The sequence below is a fragment of the Empidonax traillii genome, unplaced genomic scaffold, assembly GCF_003031625.1.
Source record: "Empidonax traillii isolate 1590-97213 ecotype Southwest subspecies unplaced genomic scaffold, ASM303162v1 scaffold745:size721762, whole genome shotgun sequence".
In the NCBI taxonomy this organism is placed as follows: domain Eukaryota; kingdom Metazoa; phylum Chordata; class Aves; order Passeriformes; family Tyrannidae; genus Empidonax; species Empidonax traillii.
In genome coordinates this window covers 475357-489933 of record NW_020955938.1, presented here as the reverse complement: position 1 = coordinate 489933, position 14577 = coordinate 475357, and the positions used below count along the sequence as shown (strand labels likewise).

Here is a 14577-nt window from a genome sequence, read left to right as displayed (position 1 = left end):
GGTCCTTTCCCCATCCCTTTCCCTGTCCCCATTCCTGTCCCCATCCCCATCCCTGTCCCCTTCCCTCTCCCCCCGCTCTCCCTCAGGCGGCGCCCGCGCGGCCTGGGCGTGGCCACGGGCCGGGCGGGACGCGGCGGCCGCACCGATTGGCCGCGGCTGCCTCGGGGGCGGAGCTCTGCCCCCCTCGACCAATGGGCAGCTGCGAGGGGGGCGTGGCCCCTTGGTTTAATGGTGGGGGCGGCCGTGGCGGCGGCAGAGTGGGGTGCGGCCGGCGGTGAGTGCGGGCGAGCACCGGGCCGCGGGCACGTGGGGCGGAGGGCGCGGGGCCCAGCACCGTCCGGTGGCGGTGGGCCGGGGGTGCCCGGGCTGTCCCGGAGGTCCCTTAGGGTGTTTGGGAGGGGGCAGTTTGGGTGAAGGTATCCGGGGTTGGCGAGTCTGGGCTGGCTGTTGGGCTGTGCCGGGGGGACTTTGGGTGCTGGGAAGGCCTTAGCTGGGTTCAGCTGCTTTGGGGGTGAAGCTTTGCTGCCGGGGTAGGTGGGCCCTGCCGCGGGGAGGTCATGCGCTGGCTTGGCACCTGCTGACCAGGCTGCTGGAGGAGGCTGCGTGTGCGTTCGTGTGCCCGTCGGCTGGGATGTTCTGTGTGCCGGGAGGAGGTGGGTGGTGTCCCCTCACCACAGGCGTGGGGGGAGCGCGGTGGGGGAGGCCGTGGCCTGATGGGTGGGGTGGATGTTGTGACATGGGGTGACCACGCTGGGTGCGGCTGCCACCAGCGGAGGCTGTCACCCTCCTGGCGAGAGGGGTGCCCATAGTGGCGATGTGAGTCCTCGTGGCAGCGCAGAGGTGTGCGAACCTGGCCGTGCCAGAAGGAGGGAGACAAGTGGAGTTCGAGCTGAGTTGCTGAAGTGTATTTTTTTTTTTTTTAAAGCAGCTGGGTCCTGACGCTGTGAGGAGCTGCGCTGCTCCCTGGCTCACAGCCTGGTGCCACTGCCCCAGCGCTCCCCCCATGGTGCCAGGGAAGGGTGCAGTTAATTCCCTCCCTGGGGCAGGGCCGCCTGCTCTGCGCGGGGTTGGGATGCTTTCCCGGCCGGCCGGGAGGAAGGACGGTCCTCGGCGCTGTTCTGTGCCGGGGCACAAACAGCGGCCCCTGTCCCGGCAGGGCTGTGCCCGGCGGCCGTGCCGGGTCCGGCCGGTTGCCCGAGCCCGGGGGTTCTCTCGCTCCCCGGCTCAGGGACCGGCAACTGCGCGGCCTCTCGGGGCCGGGATCGGCACCGCCGCGTTGGCGCTTCGGCGGGGGCTGTGCCGCGACCCCACAGGCGGCGGAGCGGCCCGCGGGGCTCGCCTGAAGGTGGCCGAGCCCCCTCCCCACACGCGGGGCCTCCCCGGGCCCGCAGCGGCCCTTGCCGGCCGCGCAGGCCCCGCTGGGCCTCGGCTCCGCTTCCGGGCCCGGCCGCGCCACACCCGAGCCGGGCCGGGAGCCGCCCGGGCGGGGGGGGCCGGTGGGGCCTGTGCCGGGGCCGAGCGGGGCGCTCCCGGCTCGGAGCTGCTGGTACGCCGGGCAGCCCCAGGAGGGCTCTGCTCTGCTGGGGCTTCGCTGCAGCGGGGCGAGAGCAGCCCCCGGCGGCCGGGGAGCTCTCTTGTGCCCAGCCCTCGGCATCAATGTAACCATTGAGATGGCTCTTCCCTCCTCCTCCGGGCAGGGTGGCAGTACCAGGCCTCCCCCGCCGCTGCGACACAATGTCAGCTTTGAGTGCCGGCTCGTGTAGGTGCTTGGCCTCCCGCTGGCCCTCGCTCTGGAACGCGGTGGCAAGAGGAGGAGGAGGTCACTGTCACCCTCCTGGTGGCAGCAGTCCCCTGGCTGCGGGGTCCTCTCGCACTGGTGTGGCCATGCTCAGTGGTCTTCACTTGGTGGATAACCTCAGGCTTAATAACCACTGGCTATAGGTCTCTTACATGGGCTTCTTCCTCTGTTGTAACGAGGAGGCAGTTGGGAAAGCTGCTTCTTTTTGGTCTTATAACAGACTAACGAGGCTGTATAAATTGGCATTGCAACATGCGGGGAAGCTTTGGGGGTTGCAGTCTGTGCCTCGGTGCCTGGGCTGCTTCCCACAGGGGAGCTGTCAGATGCTTTCCCTGTGACTGACCACCTTGGTTCTGGAGTCCTAAAGGCAGGAAGAAGTGGGGTGAATACCCCTTCCTGTGCTCAGTGGGCAGCATGAAGTAACACAGGATGCTTTACCTGCTAGTGCATTTCCTTAGAGCATCTATTCCCCTCTTGGAGGCCAGGATTGCCTGTGCAGCAGTGCATCTCTCCTGCGGTGCTGTCCCAAATTGACCACCTTCTCTTCTGCCAGAATGCAGCCGGGGCAGATTCCTGGCTGGCTGGAGCTGACCTTCCCACCAGACCTGCCGGGCAGCTTCTTGAGGATGGCTTAGAGAGTCCAACAGCTGGCTGAGCCCTCAAGGCTTGACTGACACTGCCGTGTCTTATCTCTTCCCTAGGAAGCCCCTCTAGCTCATGGGTGTGAGCTGCTCGTAACAACCTGTTCCTGTGAGCAACAGCAGTGATGACAGCTGTTGCAGCATGTACTTGCTGCATCTCGCTGTGGGGATTAAGCCATGTCACCCACACAGCCTGGGCCTCTGCAGTCCTGCCCTGTGTTTTATTCTCACTCCTGTTTCCTGAAAGTCTGTTGGATTGGGGGGATTCTGTGGTCCCTCAGGGCAGAAATGTAAAATGAGAGAAAGTGCTGTTAAAACTAGGGGAGTGAAAGCTCACTCTGGCCTAGAGCTGTCTCTCACTACACATTAGAGGTGAAAATAAGTGAGCTTGCTGAAGGTGCATAGTGTCTCCTTTCTCTTCTGGTGGAGAAAGAGAGGTTCCTGAGGCACCTCCAAAGCTGGTGTCAGAAGCAGGTACATTGCTGCATACTTGGCTTGGCACTGTCCTTGAAGCTTACAAGCGAGTGCTTTCCTCTTCTCTGCTGAGATTACAGCACTGTCAACACTCAGCCTGAGATCCTTCCTCTAGGGAGCTCACAGGAGAGACACACAGGGAGTGGTACCTGTGATGGCCCAAGAGATGCTCTGTGTTTCCGTGCTTCTGTGTTGGACAGATGGTGGGAGTACTTGGGCTGGAAAGTCTGGTTCTTGCCAGTCAAACAGGTGAGGCAGCTTGGGCTCCTAAAGGGAGGAGACGGTCCCCAGGAGCCAGGACTCTTCCCTGCAGGAGTTGTGGGGCTGCTGTTGCTCGGAGATGACAAGTTGCAGCTGCCACAGCCCGCTCCTCACCATCAGACCTGTGTCTGCATGCTATCTGAGCCTTCAGTGGCTTGAGGATGGTGGAGGTGGTAACTGGGTCTGATGGTTCTTGATTTCCCTTAGTGTCTCATGGGGTTTTTAATTTCTGGTTGCTTCTTCCCTGTGGGATGGATCAAGGTGGTAAGCTGTCACTGGCAGCAAGTTCTCCAGCTGCACCAGGAGTGCTCTTACCCTGTGGCTCAGACCAGCTAGCTTTGCTCTCATCGTTTGTTAATAGTGCTCTGTACACTCACAGATTTATAACTCATGCTGTTTCTACTTAACCCTAAGAGGCTTTCCCTGTCTGTACAGGACCAGCAGTAGAAGCAACAACCTTGACTTTGAGTGGTCCATCTGTGCCTGTATTGAGATCATCATGCCTCGTGCTTCATTTTTTTGTACTTAAATGGCTGGAACCTTCTTAAAGGTGGTCTCTAGTAAGCCTTATGCTTGTTGGGTTCTAGGTGCACATACTGTGCTGCTGGAGTCCAATATCTGCCATACTGCCAGAAAACATCTCTTTCTCTTGTTAAAAGGCGATTGTGTGGCTGAACTGCCTTCCTGGTGTGGAGGGTACAGGGGCCTAAAGCTGATGTCATGGTGAGTTCCAGGCAGTGACCCCTTGTTTCATTTGAGAAGTGTCTCTAAGTTCACACTTTGGCTTCTTAAAAAGTCCAGATAAAGCTTTGTGAGTCTTTCCTTTCTGCATCTTGCTTTGTAGACTTTTAATGTCCATCTTGTCTTGGTGGGGCTGTCTAATTAAGGCACAGGCCTGAATGGGGCAGAGCACAGTAATCATTTCTGTGTCATGATTACAGCCACTGTTGTGAGAACGGAGGTGAAGCCTTTTATTGAGGCATTTGCATGATGATGAAACACAGTGATGATTGCTGTGGTTACAGCCTGTCCCATCTCTGTATCGGGGTACTCTGTTCCTTTGCTGGAGGGGTAGAGAAGGCTTGACCTGTTTTTAGATGCAGGTGTGAGAAGCTGGCATTGCTTGGTCTCGTCCTGCCTGCCCTGCTCTGTCACCTGCCTAGTTCTGTCCTTCCTGAGTGTGCTCTCTGTGCACCCTGAGGGGCTGCTGGATGCCACCACTTCAGAGAGGGTATCTCTACCTTCTTCTCCCTTCAGCTGGTGCTGCATGAGGGAGTAGACATAGATCAATATGGTTAGCTCAGAAAGGAAATACCTTATTTTCCTCTTATGTAGGTATCTAACTCTGTTTCTTTTGTTCCTTTACTACTTTACTCCTTTGCTACTTGCAGTGTCACACTTTCTGCTTAATGTTGCTTTTCCTCTGCTTTTTCCCTGCCTGCTGTCATCTCTACTGATACCAGCTCCTTGAATATGCAGCCAATAGCTCTGAATGTGATAATTAGTAAGCCTATTCTTAACAACTTGAGGAGGTGCTGTCCCTGAAAAAACTGTGCTGTGCATACAGACCTTTTACTGTAATGAATGCTCTTGTGGGACCTTGAAGTCTGATTACCTGCCGTGGTTTTTGTACAAGATTACCAGTACCTGATGCGATGGGTGTCTCCCTTTCCCTAAAAGCTTGTGAGGTGCCACACTGACTGCCCAGGCTCTGCAGAGCTTGCCTGTTAACCTGGGAGTCTCCTCTTGCTTTCCCTGCTTCCAGTGAGCATGGGAAGGGGAGAGCTTAATCTGTTTGTAGGATGCTGTCCAAAGGCCTCGGGGTTTACAGGTGCCGCGTGAGATAGTGATAGGGTATTAACACACACTGGGTGAAGATGGGGAAACTGCTCCACTTCAGGCAGGCCACTTTCTGCCACTTGGATCCAGCGTGCCAGGAGCAGCACCCAGCCAGCGTTGACTCCTGCGGCAGTTGCAATGTGGCAGCTCTTGCAAGAGCTGTTATGTATCGTGGGTTTGAGAGTTTTCATCCCTTATCCCCACAGACCTCCTCTGGGGACTTCAGAGCAAATGGTACTGGGCTGTTAGCCATGTCCTTTGACACTCAGCGTGAAGTTAGGTCAGCCAGAGGAAGTGACAAATGGATGTGATTCAAGTAGGAAAACCTATCTGGTGGTGTTAGCATGAAGTTTCTGTGCAGACGTTCTAGTTATGTTGTGGACTGAGTTCTGGGACTGGTTGTTCTCAAACTCTGATCGAGTCTGTCCCAAGCCCTCAGAGCTGAGGAGAGCTGCTTTCCTGCTTTGGCCTAGTTGGTTGGTATGGCTTTCCACACTCGAAACACAGAAACTCCTTCTCTCCTGCTAGACTCGCCTTCTGTGCCCTGCGAGTTGGCGCCAGGCATCTCTTCAGGCTGTGACTGCTTTTGAGAGAAAAACATGACTTTAGGAGTATGTGGACAACACTACCTTAACCGAGTCTTCAGGGAATGGCTGAAATCATTAGCAGTAATGCAGGTGTACTTGAACACAGCTCTCCTGTTGAGTGCTCTCTGCTGCTCGTGCTTGTGCTGCTGTCCTGAGATGCTGTGTGTGAAGCAAGTGTGCACTGCCTGGTTACAGGCCCCCTGCCTTTTACCTGGGCACAGAGTGGCAGACACAGGAGATCCAAATTCAGTTTTCTGTGCTTCCCTGTAAACTTCAGTCTTAGACTGATCCCACTGCAGGGTTGATAAAGAACAAGGGTTGGCAGGTTATGGCTGTCTGGGCTACTTTCCTCTCTTGTCTTGCTCCGACTGCCTTGCTGCTCATGTGTTGTTCAGGGCAGATATGGTTTTGTGTTCCCAATCTTGCAGGATTCTCTTGTGCACCAAGTTAGGAAAGCTTGTGGAGCTATGACTGTCAGCTCTTGCTGATGGCTTGAGGTGCCAGCCTTGTGTCTGCAGTACACAGCCCTGTCTGGGCCCGCTCTGCTGCTACCAGAGCCTGGCTTGGTCAGTCCCACTCTTCTGCAGCAGCAGCTGCTGGCAGGTGCTTCTGAACCACAAGTTCCTGGTGCTTATGATGGGGAGCTGGGAGAGAAAGATGCCTTTTCCTAAAAGGTTGTGGAGCTCAGAGCTGCATCAGGCAGCAAGCCTCGATGCCGTCTTGCAGGTCAGGGGGTGTGAGTTGGTTTCACATCTGGCCAACTGATTATCTCCTGACCTTTGAGGGCTACTACTCCCTTGGGCGCCCCAGAGGGGCCAGGCCTGCTTTAGCCAGTTCAGCAAGGGCCCTGTGCCAGCTCTCCCTGGGGTGGCAGCTCTGTGGCCACCTACCAGACTGTTTTGGTGCTACCTTTAATTAAACTAGTGGGGAGATAAGGGTGCTTACTTTCACGCTTATTACAGGGCTGATTTCTGACCCGAGTGCTGAGGAGCAGGAATGTTGGATGTCTGTGGCAGAGTCTGTTGCTTGCAGATGGTTGCTGCTCGGGGAGATATGTGCCCTGCAAGGCTGTTAACAAAACTAACTGCATTGAGCTCTGGTCTCTGTCAGTGTCACGGTTCTGACAGTGCTGTTGTCTGACTGGGGCTGGTCATAAAGGGCCTTGCTGTTGTTGCTGAAGTTGCACTAATTAGCTGTATAGCTTGTTGGAAATAAGCAGTGTGCGCATTGCTTGGTGTAAGCAAGTACCTAATCCTTGATGTTGGTTACTGGACAGATTATGGCCTGATACTCTAGTTTGCTAATAGTGGGAACTTTTCAGATGGGGAAGTGACTCCCTGTTGCTGAGAGGTGGAAGATGTGTTGCAAGGTCTCTGTATATTGTGCAGGGTGTGTTTAGGCCCCTAGGGTTCCTGATGACTGGGGATGCTTAGACCTGTTTGCTTGACTTCTTTTCAGCTCTTCAAGGCTCAGCTTTGGGTTCCTCATTTCCTCCCAGCTCCTTGCCTAAGAGAGTCAGGATTTGGGAGGAGCCAGAGGAAAGCAAGTGTCTCCCATGTGCAGAGAGGACAGATCAAACCAGTGAACTGTGAACACCTGCAGTGTGTGAAGTGTGGCTTAGCCTAGAGTGCAGTAAGAGCAGATGCCTGTCTGGATGGTAAACCCCTCTCAAAGTGCAGAGGGACATCAAGTCCTGGTGTTCTGCACAGGGGACGTGAGAGGGGAGTTTGGGTTCCCGGCCACTTGGTGCTCTGAGCTGGAAAACGCCTGCCTGCAGCAGAAAGGCTGGCATGGAGCAGCCATGGCTCAGGCAGGACAGTGCACTTCACATCCCCCTGCTCAGTGAAGGTAACCCTTGAGCCTGCCCTACAACTTGGCAGCTCAGCTGTCAACACCCCAAGGCCAGTGGCTGCCCCTGGAGGGACAGAGGAGGGTGAGACATACCTGCATCTGCTCACTGGGCAGGGCGCTCTGGGGCTGCTCCCTGGTGCAGGACCGTGTAGCATGGCAGTGTGGATGGATGCCAGCTCTTGCAAAGACCTGAAGACCTGGGGTTTCCCTGGAGACGTGGTTGCTCTGTTAGCTGAATTTAGCAGGATGTTGTTCTGCCTAGAGAAGCGGTGGAAAATGCATAGGTCCTGTTCATAAGGGCCTCTAGCATAATTTTGCTAGTTCTGCCCTGTTAGAAGTCTTGGTTCTTGTGTTCAGGACAAGTCCAATGCCTCCCATCTTCCTGGGGCACATATGGCTGTAGGAGTGATGGAGGTGCTTCACAAGACACAGCAATAAGAGGGGCTTGTTGCTGTTTGCACTGGTTGGGACTTCTGTGCTCGTGCTGGATTGAAATGGGCTTTTCCCACTGCTGGGGTGGATAGCTGTCATGGACCCCAAATTTTTTTAAGCTGGGGTCCTCGTTGGCCAGTGGTACTGGAGCCTTGGTGGCATCAAAGTCAGCGAAGTGATCTGTAGTGCCTGAGCTGGAGTGTTTCCCTGCAGTGTGAGATGCAGCTCTGAGCTCGGAGGTGGCTGATACTATCTCCTCATCCTAGCCTGCCCAAAACAGGAGAGTACCCTGCAGGATTTTTGTCTCTGCCCTGGACCTGTAGTAAGGCTGACTCACTCACCTTGATAAGATAAACACAGAGCCTGAATAGTCAGTCAGGTACCTCTGCTGGGAGCTGACTCTTGAGGGCTCCTCAATCTAGCAAATAAAGGTGTAGCTGTATGTAGTGGTTGAGAGCTGAAACTAGACAGACAAGTTCAGAGCTTGCTTTTAGCCATTAAAGCAACATAAAGCTCAGCAGCTTTCAGGACTTGTACTTACTGCGTTTCCTACAGCTGCAGCTGTGAGTGGCTCTCAAGGATTCCGTAGCTCCTGCTGCACTTTTTGCTGGCCTTTGCTGCATGTGGACAGTGGATTATCTTGGCAGTGCCCAGGACCTTAAATATTACTGGTATCACAGTGATACTACCAGTGAGTATTGCTTGGTATTAAACCCCTGGAAACCTTGGGTTGGGAGGGCTTTGTCCTGTTGCTGCAGCTGCCTCCAGGATGGCACAAGGAACTTATGTGAAGCACAGCAAAACTTCTTGGGCTCTGTCCTTGGCTGTACAGGCTGCTCTGGAGCCTTACTTGGAGGAAAGGATATTTTGGGGGTTGAGGGTAAAGGAGGAGACCTCCCCACCGCTCTTGCAGGGAGGTTGGGTGGCACTCCCCATTTCGGAGGGACATGAGGTGCTATGACTGGGCAGGCACAGTTGTTGCTGCACCAAACTGATTTGCAGGGAATACTCCAGTAAGCCAGAACGGTGTGTGCCAGGCCCCTGTGAAGATCACTGCCAGCAGTGCCTGTCATGTAGGTGCTCGGTAGCACTGCACAGGTTGTCTGCTGCCATCCTACCTGGAGCCAAGAGGACTTTGAGCTCTAACTCTTGCCGTGAAGCTGAAGGGGCGATGCTGGTGCTGGCTGGTAAGGGCTCGAGGTGGCAGTGGCTGCTGAATACTCCCAGCTGAGACCTAACTGGGAAGAAGGATACTCTGGCTTCAGCCTGCTGGCTGCTGGTTGGGAAGAGGCTGTGTGATTCCTGGTGGAGGCAGCAATACGCCTCCCGGGGAGACTGGGCACCCATTTCCCCAGGCCTGTGTGTGGGCAGTGATTCCTGTGTGCCTTCTGGTGGAAGGGGTAGGTGGAGTGTCTGGTAGCAGCTGTGGGGAATGCCTCCCTCGCAGGTGGGTGAGTCAGGTGAGGCTGTGCCTGTGCTCTGCCTCTTCCTGCTGCTCTGGTGTCCTGTGGGCTGGGGAGAGGTTGGGGAGTACAGGGAAATGGGTGAGGGTGTTTCAGTCTTGCCTGCAGCAGTAAGAGCCTGGGCCCTTCCTGCCTTTCTGGAGAGCCTCTGCCTGGATCACTGGTGTGTGCTCACAGTGAGGCTGAGCAAGTGTGGGCAGTGCCGGTTCTTCTCCCTGCAGCCTGTCCTTCTCTTGTGGCTTTCTGCTATCTGGAAGGGGAGTAGAAATGCCATTGCCAAGCAGGATGCACCTTCTGAGGTACTGGGTTATGTGGTACTAGTTTCTTGCCAGGAGGGTTTTTTTGCAAGGATGTGAAACCAGGAACTTTGACACCAGAAAGTGATGTTTGTTTCTGAACCCATGGCTTTCCTTCCTCATGCAGTGGGTCTGCCTGCGATGGCATGCTGCTTCTGTGGTGGGGATCAAGGAGCAGGAGCCCAGGGTTGGTTATAAAGGCACTGCTCTGTGGAGGGTGTGGGCCAGCTCCACATCTCCCTTGTGCTGAGTGGGGTGCCAAGGCTGATGGCAATGTCACGATGGCTGCGGGTGATGATGCTCAAGCCCCCTGCTTGAGCAGGAGCAAGATTAAGGAGCTGGAGATACAGTGCTGAGGTTGGAAGCTTTGCTAGCTGGCTTGTAATGTTGGGATCCTGCCTTGGAAGGACTGCTGGTGGTGGATGATGGGGCACCCAGCAGAGCTGGGGAAACAGGACCAGGCTCAGCAAGAAGTGTGGGGCATGTGGCTCGGCTGGAAAGTGGGTGCTGATGTGTGATCAGCTGAGAGCAGTGCTGGCCGGATACACATGATTGTTCCTCTGAAGCTGTGCTTGAAATTTGCTGATCTGCAGGACTGTGCTCTGCAGGCTACCCTCCTGGGAAAACAGCTGCCTGATCTGCTGTGCCTCTCTCCACAGAGATACTGCCACCACCATGGAGGGGATTGTGACCATGTATCAGGACTTCATGAAGAAAGCAGGTGAGTGTTTGGCTTTGCCCACAGTAAGGTAGTGCCTCACTGCCACGGGCACTGTAGGGATGGTTTGTCATCCCTGAAGCAGTCCTGGTCTGGCTGCATCCTGCCTCTACCCTTACACAGATGCATCTCTGGGGTTTTTGTGCTGCCTGTTATGAGGCTGTCTTGCCTCAGGGCCTGGTGCAAGTTGTTCTGGGGCACTCATGGATCTCCAGGCTGCCCTACAGTGTGGCTTCAGGCTATACCCTGCTGAGTCTGGCTGTCTTCACCAGCCTCTGCTCCCAGACTGCTTCCCTACCTGCAGTCCTGTCCTAGGAGAACAGGATTGCCATGTCCTTGCCTCCCCTCTGGCAGTGGCATTGCTGGCAGCAGGTTGGGGTGAGGACTAACTGCTCTGCACCCCGGCTCTTTCCGCAGACCCCCGCATCGCTGATTATCCACTGATGCAGTCCCCATTCCTTGTGATGGGCATCCTTCTGGGATATGTCTACTTTGTCCTATCCTTGGGTCCCCGGCTAATGGCCAACAGGAAGCCTTTAAACCTGAAGAAGTTCATGGTGCTATACAACTTCTTTCTGGTGGGACTCTCACTTTACATAGTCTATGAGGTGAGTTGTTGGCAGCTTGGTCTAGCACGGATAAAGCAGTGTGTGCAGGCTGCGTGGGTGATGGGGAGCCCTTTTCCAGGCTGTTCTCTGCCCTTCTGTGCAGAGCTTGACGTGCAGTGGGTGATGTGTTGGGCCTCACCCCAATGATGCTCTTGTTGCAGTTCCTGATGGCAGGGTGGCTTACGGGGTACACCTGGCGATGTGACCCTGTGGACTTCTCGCAGGACCCCAAGGCCCTCAGGGTGAGTTCTCATCCCTCTCCTGGCAAGTGGGGATGGCCTTTAGTGCTTCTGTTTGGAAAGCAGGGTCACAGCCATCTGCCTCTCCCAAGGCAGAGGATTTGCAGGCTCTGGCTCTTGGTTTCTGTAACTCTGGGGTTACTGTGTGAAGACCTGTGGTCACTGGACATGTCCAGGCTGAGGTGGGTCTCTAATGTTAACCTGTTCTGTTACAGATGGTCAGTGTTGCTTGGCTCTTTGTCTTCTCCAAGTTCATCGAACTGACAGACACGGTGAGTGAGTTACTGAGAAGGCCTTGTTGTCGCTTGCTGGGCAGGGGGTTTGGACCCAGTGTACTTGGGGTAGGTGCTTTTGCAGCCCTTCCGGTGTGACCTGGTAGTGCTTCTGTTTGACATCACTGCCAAAGAGGCCACTCTGGGATATTGCTGAGGCCACTCTTGGCACGCTACAGCTCTGGAAGCTGTGAGGTGACCTAGTGTGTGATGGCAGCGAGCATGGAGGGAGAGAAGCATCCCTGAGATCAGACACTGAATTAGTGGCCCAGCCTGGTGTAGCTGCTCCCAGGACTGCAGGTCCTTGATGCTGTTGGGCTTTCATTGCAGGTGATCTTTGTCCTGCGGAAGAAGAATGAACAGGTCACATTCCTGCACCTTTTCCACCACTCTGTTCTGCCATGGAGCTGGTGGTGGGGAGCAAAGTTTGGTCCAGGTAAGATGGAAACTGTCTGGGTGCGTGGCTTGGGGGAAAGCGTGGGGTTACCCCAGCATGCTGAGAAAGGGTTTTTGGCCCTGCTGGGCTCTTAGAGCTCCCTATGGTGGTGCTGATTGCTGTGGAGTATTGACTTGCCCTAATGGAAGTCTGTCTTAACAGGGGGAATGGGCTCATTCCATGCCATGATCAATTCCATGGTGCATGTTGTCATGTACTTCTACTACGGGCTCTCAGCAGCAGGACCTGCCTTTCAGAAGTACCTGTGGTGGAAGAAACACATCACGGCCATCCAGCTGGTGAGTCTGTGCAGGGGAGCATCCAGGGCATGTGCTGCAGTCTGTGTTGTGGGGGACAGGCCAGCCCTTGTGCATTTGAAAGGCAGTGCCAGCAGCTGTAGTTGTCTCCTCTGCAGTATATCACTGAGCTTCTAGCAGCCCTGGCCCAGTGTGGGCCTCTGATAGCCCTACCAGCCTGGTTAGTGTGTGAGTGCTGCTCAGCCTGCTGCCCCTGGGGCTGCAGCCTCGTTGGGAGGGGGAGAGGCCCTGAGACTTCTGCCTGCCTCTTCCAGCTGCTGCTGACTATACCTCTCTCTCCATAAGGACCTCTACTTCAGAGTGGGAAAGGAGCCTGTGGGTTTCATGTAGAAATAAGTCTCTTGTGGTTTCCTTGACCCTGCTCCCATGGATAACTTGTTCTTGCTCTGCCTTGCTCCCAGGCACAGTTTGTGATTGTCTCCGTCCACATCTCCCAGTATTACTTCATGCCCAACTGCCAGTACCAGTTCCCCATCTTCATCCACCTTATCTGGATTTATGGGACCATCTTCTTCATCCTCTTCTCCAACTTTTGGTACCAGTCCTACACCAAGGGCAAACGGTTGCCCAGGGTGGCCCAGCAAGCAGCCCAGCACAACGGCAGCAGCATCCATGAAAATGGCACTGTCACCAACGGCAAGGTCAAAGCCAACTAGAGGGCAAAGCGCTCCCAGAGCCAATGAGAGCCCCGGGGCAGAGGCAGCTGGGACCTGTCCCTCTGTCCCTGGGTGCCACTAGCCAAGTCAAGTGCCTACAGACTGTTGTACCCCTGTGCCCAGCCCTGCTGTCCTCTGTCTGCATGCCCAGCCCCTCTGCTCTGAGCAGCCACGGGCCACTTCTCCTGCTCCGGGGAGGGCTTGTGCTGTTTCTCAGTGTTGCTGAGCAGAGAGGCAGCTGCCTGCATCACAGCTGTGGGGCTGCAGTCCCATTCCAGTGTTTCCAAAGGAACTTCCCCCAAGTGCCTACATCTGGCCCTTCTGCCTTAGGGGCCGTTTCCTTCTGAGTAGGACCAAAAGAAGAGACCACTTCCTGTCCTGGTGCCCTCTCCTCTTCCCTGTCTCACAAGAGCCTGTGTGGATGAGCAGATTTGTCCCTGGCTGCTTGCCACTGCCAGCTCAAGTGTGAGTGCTCCTGCTCTACCATGCCTTGTGCCACTTTGTGCCGTGCCACAGTGCTGCATGTCCCTGTGTGCCCAGCTGGGGGGTCCTGCTCTGGCACATCTGTGCCCAGGTGTGGCTGTGGAGAGTGTAGGGGCAGTGCATATGGGACTTGAGGGCCCAGACCTGCCCAGTACAGTACACATGCCCTGTGCCTAAGTACATAGCAGGGGCTGTGACATCCTGAAAAGGCTTCCCCCACGTGATAAGCCCAGGTTGCTGTGCCTTTCTGTGCCTGGGCTGGGTGCTCAGTGTGTGCTTTTAGCCACACTTAACCTGATCCTCTATGGCAGCTGGTGGCTTGCTCCAGAGTGGGGGAGACCAAGCTCGGTCTGGTCTTGGACCACTTCCATTCCTGTAAATTCAAGACTTGAGCAATAAGTGCCCCTTAGAATCAGCTCCTGGGCTCTGCTGCTTGGGACCAGCCCTGCTCTGGCCTAGCGTGAGCACACCAGAGGGTGGTTGTAGCACGCCCTGCTGTGGTGTAACAGTGAGCACCTCTTGCCTCTTTGGATCTGAGTGGGCCTGGGTGAAGGTGTACTCTGCCCTACAGCAGGGCAGTGCAGCAGCTCTCCTGGGCCTGGTGCCTGTCACCTACTCTGGCTGTAACCAAAACATGCTGATGGCCTTGAGGATGAGGTGAAGGAGCCAGGCCCTGTCAGATTGGGCTGCTCTTCTATCACAAATAAACAGGCAGAAGGAGAAATGGCTCTGTCCTCTTGTTTTCTTGGCTCATTGTACACAGAAGCTGTTCCAGGTGCTTGGTCCTGCCCAGTGTGGTTGGAGGCAGGGCTGGGAGAAGCAGCTGGTGTAGCAGGTTTGTGTGTTGGGGGAGAGAGTGATAGCTGTGTGCTGATGAAGCAGATGGCAGATTGTTTCCAAGTGTTTTGGTAGAGCAGTGCTCAGGGCAGGAAGTGTGTCAAGGCTTCTGTTGTGAAAGTGACTCCACCCTGTCAAAGAATGGCTGGGGTGGAGTGTGGGTGAGGGCTGGGCACTGGGCCACCTGCCCACGAGAAGCTGCTGCTTTTCAGAAATCCTGGGGAGCTGAGGTATGGTAGAGCAGGGAACAGAGACTCTGGGAACTTGAGTGATTGGGAAACAGCAGTTTGTTGCTTTCTGCCTCTGCTGAAGCGAAAACTGCTGCCATCTGTGAATGCCTCTGCAGCATGGATCTGTGTGGAGTGTTTC

General features: G+C 55.5%; 1 protein-coding gene across 2 annotated transcripts; it reads left to right on the top strand.

Annotated features, from left to right (window-relative positions):
• Positions 1-217: 217 nt before the first annotated feature.
• Positions 218-14097, top strand: ELOVL1 (ELOVL fatty acid elongase 1). 2 transcript variants are annotated; one of them, XM_027900663.1, is made up of 8 exons: positions 218-274; positions 10302-10363; positions 10778-10968; positions 11130-11210; positions 11423-11479; positions 11810-11915; positions 12078-12214; positions 12634-14097. In XM_027900663.1, exons 2-8 carry the CDS (start codon positions 10318-10320, stop codon positions 12886-12888), a joined length of 873 nt encoding a protein of 290 aa, XP_027756464.1. In that variant the 5' UTR covers positions 218-274; positions 10302-10317; the 3' UTR covers positions 12889-14097. The 2 variants fall into 2 exon arrangements, with proteins under 2 accessions (XP_027756464.1, XP_027756465.1); XM_027900664.1 differs by lacking the exon at positions 218-274 and adding an exon at positions 1081-1156.
• Positions 14098-14577: the final 480 nt, after the last annotated feature.